This window comes from Numenius arquata, chromosome 4 (genome assembly GCF_964106895.1).
Source record: "Numenius arquata chromosome 4, bNumArq3.hap1.1, whole genome shotgun sequence".
NCBI classification, from domain to species: domain Eukaryota; kingdom Metazoa; phylum Chordata; class Aves; order Charadriiformes; family Scolopacidae; genus Numenius; species Numenius arquata.
This window is the reverse complement of record NC_133579.1, coordinates 45,562,853-45,575,214: the sequence shown is the minus strand read 5'-3', so window position 1 is coordinate 45,575,214 and position 12,362 is coordinate 45,562,853. Positions and strand designations below refer to the sequence as shown.

At 37.6% G+C, this 12,362-nt stretch overlaps 1 protein-coding gene across 1 annotated transcript in view; it reads left to right on the top strand.

The window, feature by feature from the left end:
- The window catches only part of SEMA5A (semaphorin 5A), a 227,816-nt gene that overhangs the window by 136,956 nt on the left and 78,498 nt on the right, over positions 1-12,362 (top strand). The window contains exons 11-12 of the mRNA XM_074146236.1: positions 4,577-4,694; positions 10,221-10,402. Coding sequence (XP_074002337.1) covers positions 4,577-4,694; positions 10,221-10,402 — 300 coding nt within the window. The remainder of the gene's footprint in view (positions 1-4,576; positions 4,695-10,220; positions 10,403-12,362) is intronic.

Genomic DNA, 12,362 nt, shown 5'->3' with positions numbered 1-12,362 from the left:
GAAAAGAAAAGAAAGCTGCTATAAGGTCTCCCTGGAGCCTTCTCTTCTCCAGGCTGAACAACCCCAGCTCTCTCTGTCTTCATAGGACAGGTGCTCCAGCTCTCTGATCATCTTCGTGGCCCTCCACTGGACCCATTCCAACAGGTCCATGTCCTTCCTGTGTTGGGGACTCCAAAGCTGGACACAGTACTCCAGGTGGGGTCTCATGAGCACAGAGTAGAGAGGTAGAATCACCTCCCGTGACCTGCTGGCCACACTTCTCTTGATGCAGCCCAAGATGCGGTTTGCTTTCTGGGCTTCCAGTGCACATTGCTGGCTCATGTTGAGCTTCTCATCCACGAGAACTCCCAAGTCCTTCTCCTCAGGGCTGCTCTCCAGCCATTCTCTGCCCAACCTGTATTTTTGCCTGAGATTGCCACGTCCCAGGTGCAGGACCCTGCACTTGGCCTGGTTGAACTTCATGCAATTTGCACGAGCCCACCTCTCAAGCCTGTCCAGGTCCCTCTGGATGGCATCCCTTCCCTCCAGCGTGTCAACTGCGCCACCGAGCTTGGTGTTGTCAGCAAACTTGCTGAGGGTGCACTCTATCCCGCTGTCCATGTCTCTGACAAAGATGTTGAACAGCACTGGTCCCAGTACTGACCCCTGAGGAACTCCACTCATCACTGGCCACCAATTGGACATTGAACCATTGACCACAACCCTTTGAGTGCGGGCATTCAGCCAGTTCTTTATCCACTGAGTGGTCCATCCATTGAACCCATGTCTTTCCAGTTTTGAGACCAGGATGTTGTGCGGGACAGTGTCAAACACTTTACATAAGTCCAAGTAGATGACGTCTGTTGCTCTGCCCTTGTCCACCAAGCCTGTGGCAGTATTGTAAAAGGCCACCAAATTTGTCAGGCATGATTTTGCCCTTGGTGAAGCCATGCTGGCTGTCTCCAGTCACCTCCTTATTTTCCATGTGCCTTAGCAGAGATTCCAGGAGGATCTGCTCCATGATCTTGCCAGGCACAGAGGTGAGGCTAACTGGCTTATAGTTCCCTGGGTCTTCTTTTTTTCCTTTTTTGAATATCGGGGTTATGTTCCCCTTTTTTCAGTCAGCGGGAACTTCGCCAGATTGCCACGATTTTTCAAATATGATGAAAAGTGGCTTAGCAACTTAGAAAGCGGCTTAGCAACTTAATTTTGTACCATTTCTTTCTTTTGTACCATTTCTTTTCTAATTTCATGTGTACACAGAAGCTGTTCCTCTTATTGATATCTCTTGGGAGAGAGATTCATTAAAAAAATGTTAATATAAAATTTTCATTGATGGAGGACAGTCAAGACACGTAATTGTGAGTTAATAATAGTCCCTTTAAATTTCACACCTCAGATAGAAGTTATCAGAACTTCTAATAACTTCTCATACTTACAAGCTTTATTCTATCCTCATTTTCTGTCTGTAAACTTTTTCGTTATCTGTTTCTCTTTTTTTTTGTATCTAGGCATAGCAGATCAAAATAATTAGCTGCTGTTATTCACATATTAAATTATCCCTCAAAGGAAAGAAAATGTTTTTTAAATGTGACATAATTAAGCAAATAGGGATAAAAATTTACCCACACATTACCTCTCTAATTTTCATTTAAAAGAAAATATATCTACTTTTCAGAGACATTGGTGATCTAAGTAAGTGATCTAAAAGAAATAAATAAGAAAACCCTCTGAGATGTGAAGCAGGGAGGAGAACAGAAAAGGACTGTTGTGCCAGTACCTGAGAACAGGGCAGCTATTTAAGCCAGGTCCTGCCTCATTTCATTAACATATCCATCATGGTGAACTGAAATGCCAGGAAAAATTTCCTGTTGCGTTGTTTCGAACAGTTCATATATTTCCCGGATTAATTTATGTATTGTAGTGTAAAGAAAAAAAAGAGATCGAAGACGGTTAATGCCTCTCATTTTTGGAGGAAGTTCTTTGCACTTAGCCTCTTGTCAACTGCATGAGGTTAGTGGAGTTATTAACTTCTTAAAATTGTAGTTTTCATATGCTCGGTGGACCTTCTGAACTAAATTCTGAAAAGAGTTACCTCATTTTATCTTGCTCCCATGCTCTCCAAACCTGTTCACTTACTGAAATGACCGTGTCTGGTACCCACAGAGTGATTAACATGCTTTGTTCCAGCAATGCAAAGACTTTTAGGCATTTTTTTAACTTTATTTTTTCCATGAAACTAGGATCTGTTCTGATACCAGGAAGTTAAAAGAACTATCAAAATATGCTTTTAGTGCCCTACTTATAACGTCTAAATGACTTGTAATGAAAGAAGCAAGCCATTTTGATTTGCCTGAGTGGAAAGTAAAGGGGAAACAAACACAAAAGAGGAAACGTGGTCTAAGAGCAGAGTGGGAGAAGGGTCAGCTTGCTCCCAGGAAAGAGGGAATATGGTTATAAGTGAAAGGATACTGACTTTTAATTATTTTTTTTTTTAATAAAAAGTGTCTAAAATATAACAACTGCATTTAAAAATATTAACATTTAACATAAATAAATAGTGAAGTTGGAAAAGTGAGCACTTCTACTTTGAGAAATAGCACAGCTAAAGTTGCCAATTGTGCATTGTGTCATCCTTTAACTTTTTTTTGTATACTTTTTTCAGAAAGCACATGCTTTATCAGGGATGCTCTGAAGGAGATCACTGAACATCTTTTCTTGCAAACACTGGAAGGGCAAGACACTTAAAACTTTCCATAATTTGCATTAATTGTCCTCCTCACTTTCTAGGTAGTTAAATGGAAACATGTGCAGCCTGAGTTACAAAAATGCTAAGTGCTCACAGCTGCAAGAGCCGTCAGTGGGAACTCTCTTCTGAACTCTGGATCTTCTAAACCAGAAGCTTTATCTTCGACTGGCAGTGTAATTAGGGGCACCTAGGGAATTTTGGCTGTTATGTCTCTTACTCTGTGCCCATTTTGCAGATGGGAACTATCCTCCCATATAGTACTGGCAATCCATGTTGCCAAGTGTACTGTAGAAACTAATTCTTTGAAATTTATAAGTACTAAGAATGCTCTGATTGTATTATGGAATAGCATATTAGGGAATTAGTAAGTCTGTGTTTTGTCTGATGTTAGCGTGGAACTACATGAGGAATGCCAGAGATAAATAGAAATATGATTAAAACACAGGATTTATGAGGAGAGAATCACAGAAGGGTTGAGGTTTGCAGGGGCCTCTGGAGGTCATCTGGTCTAACCTCCTGCTCAAGAAGGGTCCTCTAGAGCCAGTTGTCCAGGACCATATCCAGCTGGCTTTTGAATATCTCCAAGGAAGGAGACTCCAGAACCTCTCCGGGCAACCTATGCCAGTGCTAAGTCACCCTCACAGTGAAAAAAGTGTTTTCCTGATGTTCAGATGGAACCCTCTGTGTTTGTTTGCTCCCGTTGCCTCTTGTCTTGTCACTAGGCACCACTGAAAAGAGCCTGGCTCCCCATTCTTTGCACCCTCTCTTCAGATATTTGTACATATTGATGAGATCCCCTCTTAGCCTTCCCTTCTCCAGGCTGAACAGTCTTCCAACTCTCTCAACCTCTCCTCATATGGGAGATGCAGCAGTTTCTTAGTCATCTTTGTGGCCTTTCACTGGACAGATGTGATGTGAACAGAAAAAGAGAGAATAATGCCCATGGATTTGAGTTGAACAAGAATGATCAATCAAGCATTTTTTATAATCTAGACAAAATGTTTGCATTTATTATATTTATGTGTAACTTATAGGTATTTTTACAAGGGTTAAAAAAATTATATTATGCTTCACTATGACAGGATTTCCACCTACTTTCTTATGCATCTTTAGCTATGAAGCTGCAGACCTATTGCCTTGCCTGTTAATACCTGACCTACCAGTAGCAAGAGAAAGCTGTCAATTAGTTGATAAAAGAGCTTATGATTTTGTACAGTGGGTCTTTCAGGGTCCCTAGGAAGCTGGACTACCATCCTTCTCTCTAACCTTTTTTTTTTCCTCCTCTCGTGCCACTAGGAGGGAATGTCTAGGGCAGCATGTGATATGTGAGAGGTGTGACGGCAGCCACCAGCACCCATTTGAACTTATTTCCAGGAATTCTATAGCAGTGCAGAAAACAAATCAGAAAGTTTTCTAATTAATTTTCAAAAAGTAGACATTGTCATATGATTTATGGCAAAGATGATAATTATAATTCCAAAACTGATAGAAAAGACTAACAACTGTAGCTACTGAAATCTTCTTTATTTGGAGTAGACAACATACAGTTTTTATGAATTTTTGTAATTCTCTAGTAATTAAGTACAATTATCAGTCTTGACAACATACCACACATGCAGCCAGAAATTCATCTATGCATTTAAAAGAACTCCTAACTTTGTGTAGGCATTCAAATTAATTTTCCTTCTGTTTTGTCATTTTATCTGTGCCATACCACAACAGGGATCAATTTCACTGTCTATTTTAGGCCTATGACATATGAAGAGATGCCAGATAGTTATTTAGACATCTTTGGCCAGTACAGACGAAGATAAATGTTCATGTTTTCTGATTTGTTTTCATCCACAGTGCATGCATTGGATCCCAAGACCCTTATTGTGGCTGGGACATGGTGATGAAGAAATGCACAACACTAGAAGAAAGTCTGAGCATGAGTCAATGGGAGCAAAGCATTACTGTGTGTCCAGTAAGTCCAAATACATTCATTTATTCCGTAAAACTTTTGATTCCATGTGAATTTCATGAAAATGAGCTGACATAATTTTTTTTTAAGCTCAGAAAACTGTATTTAATGCCATTTTCCTCAGCTGTTCCCATCAGATCTTAACGGAATATTTAGTTCATTTTCTATTTCTTATCAAACTACTTACATAATATGATCAAATTATTTATAGTACTTTCAAAAGGTAGTTATTTTTTACCTATAATGTCTACGTTCCCACCTTGAAAGCAAACATTCACTAACATTAGAGATATTGACATGCTTTTCTCTGCAGGATTTTTCTCCATTTTGTACTTTGAAAAAGTTTAATCACTAGTGGTTTAATCTTTTTTTTTTAGGATCATTATTGCTAATATAAAAAGCCATATAACATCTTTCAAAGTTCATGAATTGGAAGGGTGAATTGTCTGAGTTAAGTCTCACTCACATAAATGACAGGAGTGATAATTATAACAAACTTAGTGTTAATATTTGCAGTTGCTTAACTTCTCTTTAAAAATGATTTTGAATAGATTTAATACAATAAATAAAAAAAGTTGATTAGTTGATTTGTATCCTTCCTTTTTAATGTGGTTCCAGTGTTGTTTTCATATTGATTATTTTTCCTCACTCAAAAGAGCACAAAAAGAGAGTCAAGAAGGATCTTCCTTGTACTACTAAGTTCTCTCCTTTGGAGACTTGTGCTGCTTTGGTTTTGCCTTCTGCCCATGGAGAAGGGAGTCTTTCCAACTCAATTCTGCTTTCATCACTAATGAGGACTTCTTGAACTTGTCCTCATTCACCACTGGAGCACATGCATCTATGAATTTATGCTCGTACGACACCCATGTTCTATTCAGGTGTTTAACAATCTGCTTTTAACATCTTACTGACACTCCTATCTCTTAAGCTGGGCTTTGTTTAGTGAACTAGAGCTTTCAGTTGTGATCTCTACATGTGTTGCAGCAGCCTCATAGATACAAATCACTACACTGATCCTGAGGTCCGTGAGAACTAGCTCCTGTGTTCTGACTGTGTTTGACATTAAATAGAAATTTTTTTAAACAATATCTTGTCCTGTCCTTTGCTTCCATTCTCTCAAATACTGATCTAATAAAAAAGGCATGCATTGGATTCATGTGCGTTAGCATTTTAGCAACTTTGGGGCAAATACTATGATTTTTCCCATTTTCTTTGGTTCACATCACAAAGGAGTCTTGAAGCACACAAGGCACATTACTTTCAGATGAAATTAAACCAAAAATGTGCTCTGACTCCTAGTAGGCATTTGATCCATGGCCAGAGTGAGACCAAAGTAAGCCCACAAAATAGGTATGGTGTATGTGTCAAGTCTTCAACACCAAGTGTTTTATTTTCCAGATTTGCAGTTTGTGTGCATATCGCTTGCTAATATAGACATAGCTGTTGTCTCACAGAAAGTCTGGATTCAGTCAATAACACAGTCCTTGCCTCCCTGATTGGCAAGTAACTAGATGCATTGTACATTATATTTATTTCCAAGTACATGGAGTATATTGTATCTTCCTGCAATAATCCCACAGGCTAAACGTGGTTATGTGGAGGGTTTGCGAGTGGCCGAGCTGGGTTGCTGTTTTAGGAAGGATTACTGGAATGAATTGATTGGTTGCTACTTGAATAAGCAGTCTGCCTACTGCTTAGTCTTTGAATTCTGGCATTTGCCCTTGTTTTCTTTCATTGATACAAAACACGACACCAAGAGGGGGCAGATGGGGAGGGAGGAATGGTTTAGAAAGGAAAATTCAATTCTGTTCTGTTCAACTAGAAAAACAATTATATATGACGGTTGTGTAGGATCTGACAGTCTAGCCAAAGCGGCAGAGCACCAAAGATTTTTCAGAAATTCATCTGCAGCTGTGAGACTTATTCTGCATATCAGAGAGGAAAAGATTTAGCAAGCCTCCAAAGGAATTTTGGAGTTGAGACGATTGGGATTGCATAATGTAAGGAAAATTTTAGAATTAACTGTCTAAATTGAAAAGTGTGGTTTTACCACTTTACTATCTTAAAACTTGAACTCTAAGTAACTCATTATTGAACAAATTTGGAAACTTCACAGGCACTTTCCTCTAAAATAACACTGTAATCCGGCAAACTGCTATCAGTTACAATTTTGCTTAGTGAGGCTTTCAAATATTTGTTTTTATAGCATTTTTATGTGCTGTATTCTCAGGATATGTAAGCCAAGATGTACTTAATTTCATTTTATAGGCAACTGAGCTATGTGCATCCTTGACATTTGCTATATACATTTAAGATAATGTTGCAGGCAGAACATAACAGAATATTAGAAGCTTTCTACCTTCCCTCTTTTGGTCCCAATATCTTAATTGTTAGTAAAAGTGCACTGATCTTTCTAACACTATATAAAATTTGTGAGATTAATGCATGACCAGTTTCTTCTAAACTCAGATTAGAGAGAGGCCTGTTTATACACTAGCTTAACCCAAAATTAAAAGTGTGACCCGTTGCACTTGAGAAATTATTTCCTAGGGAAATATTCATATATCTGAATATTAATTGGCATGTCATGGTAGATCAGAGAGGGGACTAGGAGAGGTAGCTGAGCATTTGTGTTACTGTCTCTCTGAATTTAGAAGATAATTTGTGACAAATTTCGTTATTTTGGTTATCTTGCATTGATTTAATTCTCAAGTTGTTTTTTTAAGTCATTGTTTCAGGTGGTATGACTACATCAATTGTGCATGAATATAGATAGTAATTAATGCCATGGCACATGCATCTATTTTGAGCTTCTTCCAATCGGTCGGATATCCCTATTATCCAATATTTTTATAGCAGTGAAGGTTCATTGTTTTGCCGAATTATTTTCTAGTGGGACCACTTGCAATCCATCACTTAAAAGTAAACTGTCTGACATTATCAAAGAGCTTTTACAAGAAAAGTAAAAATATTTTTTTAAAAAGTGCTTTGGGTCTTTTTTACATAAGTATGCAACTTGAAATGGCTTTATTTTTACAGCTGTAGCAAACATTGCATGCAGGGAAAGAGTACAGTATGGAATCTTACCTGAATTCATTAACAGCTCCAGGAAATACTCTAGAGCCACTGAATTCTACACTAAATAATCTCAAACCAAAGAGCTCATGGCAGATTTAAGGACTGGGTCGCTGAAGATGTGACCTTGACTCAGAGTGCAGAGGCACAAACCAGGAAGTCAAGGTGGGTGCAGAGAGGCTCAAGTCAAAGAAGATTGATATTTGAAGTACATTAGGAAGGAAGAAGGGACTAAAGGTATGTGCAGAAGGGAAAGGGTGACAAAAACAAGGTGGTAGAGAGGGAAAGCAGAGCGTAGCAGTGCCAGGAAAGTACAGCCGTATTGTCTGCTTGGTTGTGATTTTCTGCTTGACGCATGTCAGCTGGTGAAAGATTAATGGGCATAGGTTCTGGTGAGGGATAAAAAGGCCCCTCATCAGTACATTTTTCTTTCTGATAGTCCTATGATGAAATTGTTTGATATCACTTGTGAAAAAGAGGTAGTCATAGAGAGACAGAGCAGGTGAGTCATGGAGGACAGCAGAGACTGCAGTGGGATGATCTTTACAGGAGTAAGGGGGAAAAATTCAAGAGAAACCTGCCATCAGTATGTGCTTCTCAGCTCAAGCTTTCAAGCTAAGCTCTATGAATACTTTCCCTGCCACCTGATATAAATTATGGTACCCATAGACAACTGTAGCTTTTGTTTATAATTTTAGGTGCAACAGTAAAGATGCTTTAGTGTAGCATAGAAATAGTAAGCAGTAAAGACGTTTTCATATCTCTGACATTAATTGGATTGGTGACATATCATTGCTAGTTTATCGACTCTGTATTTGTTAGACCAGCAGTGTAAGAGAGAATGGATTTACTTGTTGCTTAACTAGAAGTAAGTATTTTCTTTTGTGAAGAATATCAATGTATACTGTGCATGAGCAAAAGTCAGTGAGTTCTTTTCAATAAACATTTGTCAGAAGAATTTTGAAATGATGAATTGTGGTTGTGTCAGTTGTGGCTGGCAGAATACACATATGCCTGTTTTGTGGAGAAGCCATAGCTGTGAAAAATAAATCATGAGAAATGTAATTAATAGTGAAATTATGGAACCTTTGCCACAGTGGAAAGAATCAGCCAACACCCAGTGTGGCAGTGGAAACATGTCTTGTGCTGCAATCGAATCTCTTGTATCTTCAAATTATTAGTGAAATGTATACTTCCCTCACCACTGTTAAAATGAAAAAATGCTAAAAATTGCAAATGGAGACACCATTAAAGATCATTCATGACAATCTACTACTGTAGTTCCTATTTCAATATATAAGCAAATGTTAGTGTTACGTTCTTACACATTTGATAAAATGTGCATGACTACAACTGATACATATTTATTTTTATCTGAGTGAATTTAAATGCTATTTAGCCTACACTCGTTAGTACTGCTATTTTGACTGAAAGTTAAAATATGACAATCAAAAGGAAAATCCTTTAGTTTTTAAGTGAAAAAGTGACTATCTTTTCCATTTATGATCACAGATTTGTCAAGATTAACACCTTGCTAAAAGAATTAAGAATATGAAAACCTATCTTTATTATGAGAGTTGAATTCCCCATGTCCAGCCCCATTTTCTTTGTAAGTTCCAGTAACCATGGAAGCTGCTGCAATTTCCATAAGCACATTTTGTTTCAGCTGGACAGTAAAGATTTCTTATTAACATGTGTTATGGCTGCAAGGATGGAAACATTCCAGTCAAAATGAGAATGGTCCGACCCTTCCAGCCAAAGGTGTTGAGAATTGCCTTCAGCAGGAGCACGCTGTCTCATCGTGTAGTTAGGTGCAGCTTTTTGTAAGATGTTTTAGCATTTATACATATAATTCATCTAATGTTTAGAGAGACTCATATTTAAAATCACATTGCAGTTTTATGAAATGGTGCTATATGACGTGCTTCAAAAAACTGTTATCAAAAAAAGACAGTCATCATGGAGATTTGAGGTTGACTCATCCAATTTTGTTGTCCTGGACTATTATCCTCTGCTGCCTCTTCCTTTTGATCTAGATTTGGGTTTCCACAAGCATTCTTGCGCATGCTGGTTTACAGTCAGTATTCAGGTTCCTAATCACAGGTAGATTTTAGGAAATAGGGAATGCTGTCATTAGAAGATAGTCGAGAAAGTGAAACTATACTTTCTGTTGAATCACTGTAGGCAGGCATGGTTACGAAAGGTGACGGTTAGTTGTGATTGTTGTTATTGCTTTAGTGGTAGCATTCAGTGGCCCACATTGGTTGGAGGTGGTGGCAATTATGAAGGTACAGAAATTATAAGGGGAGCTTGCTGTCTGAGGGGTGTACTTCTCCAGTGGAGGCTTTTACTGTCAGTAGCTGAAGGCTGTACCTCCATGTATTGCAGAATTAATAGGTTGTATGAAAGAACTATCAGGCCTCAGGTAAGCCTTTCTGTTGTGTTTATTTCTAGATGAGGAATCTGACAGTGGATGGGCATTTTGGAACATGGTCACAGTGGAAACCTTGTACTCACACCGACGGTGCCAGTGTTGGCTCCTGCCTCTGTAGGACACGTGTGTGTGACAGTCCTGCTCCTCAGTGTGGAGGTTGGCTGTGTGAAGGACCAACCATGGAGATCGCCAACTGTTCCAGGTACACAAAACAATTTCAGGTTCTATCGTTTATGGTTTAAAAGTTTTTAACTTAATCAGAATAGAATCTACCCTTTGAAATCTCATCTGCAATGAGGAATGCAGCCATTTCTGTGCATCAAACAGCTCATATCAATGCCTACAGCAAATGAGACATTAGAAAGTATCTCTCAGCCTTTGTGGGAGAGAGAATGAGCCAGATGGCAAATAGTGATTTCAAATGCTGTGTTCCAAATAATATTGTCCTCAGCTAATTTTAACAAAAGCTCAGAAAGAAAAAAAACCTCAATGTTAAGTAATGTCCAAAGTATGAAACTTTCTCAGTTCTGTAGTCATAAAACTTTTTTTTTCTGGAAGTCAGGACTGTTTACATTTTTGGAGCTCTCATGTCACTGTTGTATTTCCCCATTCTGCCTTGGGAAAAATGTTTTCATTATGTCTTTTGGTTGTGTTGTGACATCTAGATCTATTACTAGGCTATATGCTACCCTTCAGCTGCTCTTTTGTCTTCCTCAGGCACATAACCACTCCCAGAAAAAAACATTGAAAGCAGATCATTTCAAAGAGAACATTGCATATTGTGAACTGCATTAGTTAATTTAAAACATTACACATACTTTGATTTCAAGATGAAACTTACATGCTGGTGCATTCTGCTTCTTGTCATTGAGTCTGCTTTTGTCTGCTTTTTTTTTTTTTAATAAACATCAGAAGCACATTATGGTAGTGAATACAACTGATTATCCCTCTGCAAAAGATAACTGCAAGCTCTGTAAGTGGAAATAGTCGATGTTAGGGAAATTATTAAAAACATAAAAATATAGTATATAACATCAGATCAGAAGAATGGTAGAAAAGATAAGCATGCTGTGAGATACTGAACAATCAAACAACAGTTATTTGCTGTCAGGTTTAGAAGGCAATTTGGAACTTGATTTGGGACTTGATTTGGCAGTATTACACTACTATTTTAACATCTTACTTCTGTTAACACTGCAATATTAGTAATTGATTCCCAGAAATCATGGATATCCAGGTATTTTGTTCATTTTACCAACTGGGTAATACATTGCACTGACAAAGATATTATTTTTTGTCTGTGTTACCAATGATAGCTGATTTTTTTTTTCAAAAGCTTTTTCCTGTGTTATCAACTCGTATATCCCTTATAACAATAAGACATAAAGATGAGTGAAATTTAAATTGGTAATATTTGTGATAAATTACTTGAATAATCTCATGTCATTTTTATTACTGGATTTAATTAGTTTCCATTGTTAAAAAAAGTCATTTCAAAATCACGTAATGTACTATTTTAACTTTTGTTTTTATGATGGAACTTCAAGAATTCATTATAGTTTAGTTTTATTTTTATTTTTCTTGATTTCTCTTTGTCTTCTACCAATACAGAAACTGCAAGCTAACCATCAAAAGGGTTTGAGAACTGCTTGAGGCATATAATTTTTCGCTTAGAATAGGGTATGAAATTCCTTTTGAGATGTTTGGTACAGCATATTTTTTCCTAGGGTTTATTGGCAAGGGACAGGATTGCCCTTTCCGAAAGTTCACAAATGCAGGGTATAGCATGTGAATTCTGTTAACTTTTTTTGTTACATTGCAAATAAGGTATCCGGTGCCTTATCAGAGTGTCCTGTTGAAATTGTGAACTAATGCATTTTGACACTTATTTATTACTCTTTTTCCTTTAATCCCTCTCCTTTTAGAAGAGGTAGCAAAACTTGACATTTTAATCTCCCTGAAAAAAAGACCCATAAATAATAATTAGAAAAATATGTAAATAAAAGTTATCTTCAGAACTTTGATATAGGAGTTTGCAGATGAAGTTTACCCCGAATAAAGTGACCGAAAGCAACAAAATAGCTTCGTATCTTTGTATTTAGTTTCTTGTGTAATGTGGTCATCTTAACAGTTGCTGATTACAAAGCATGGAATATGGAAGG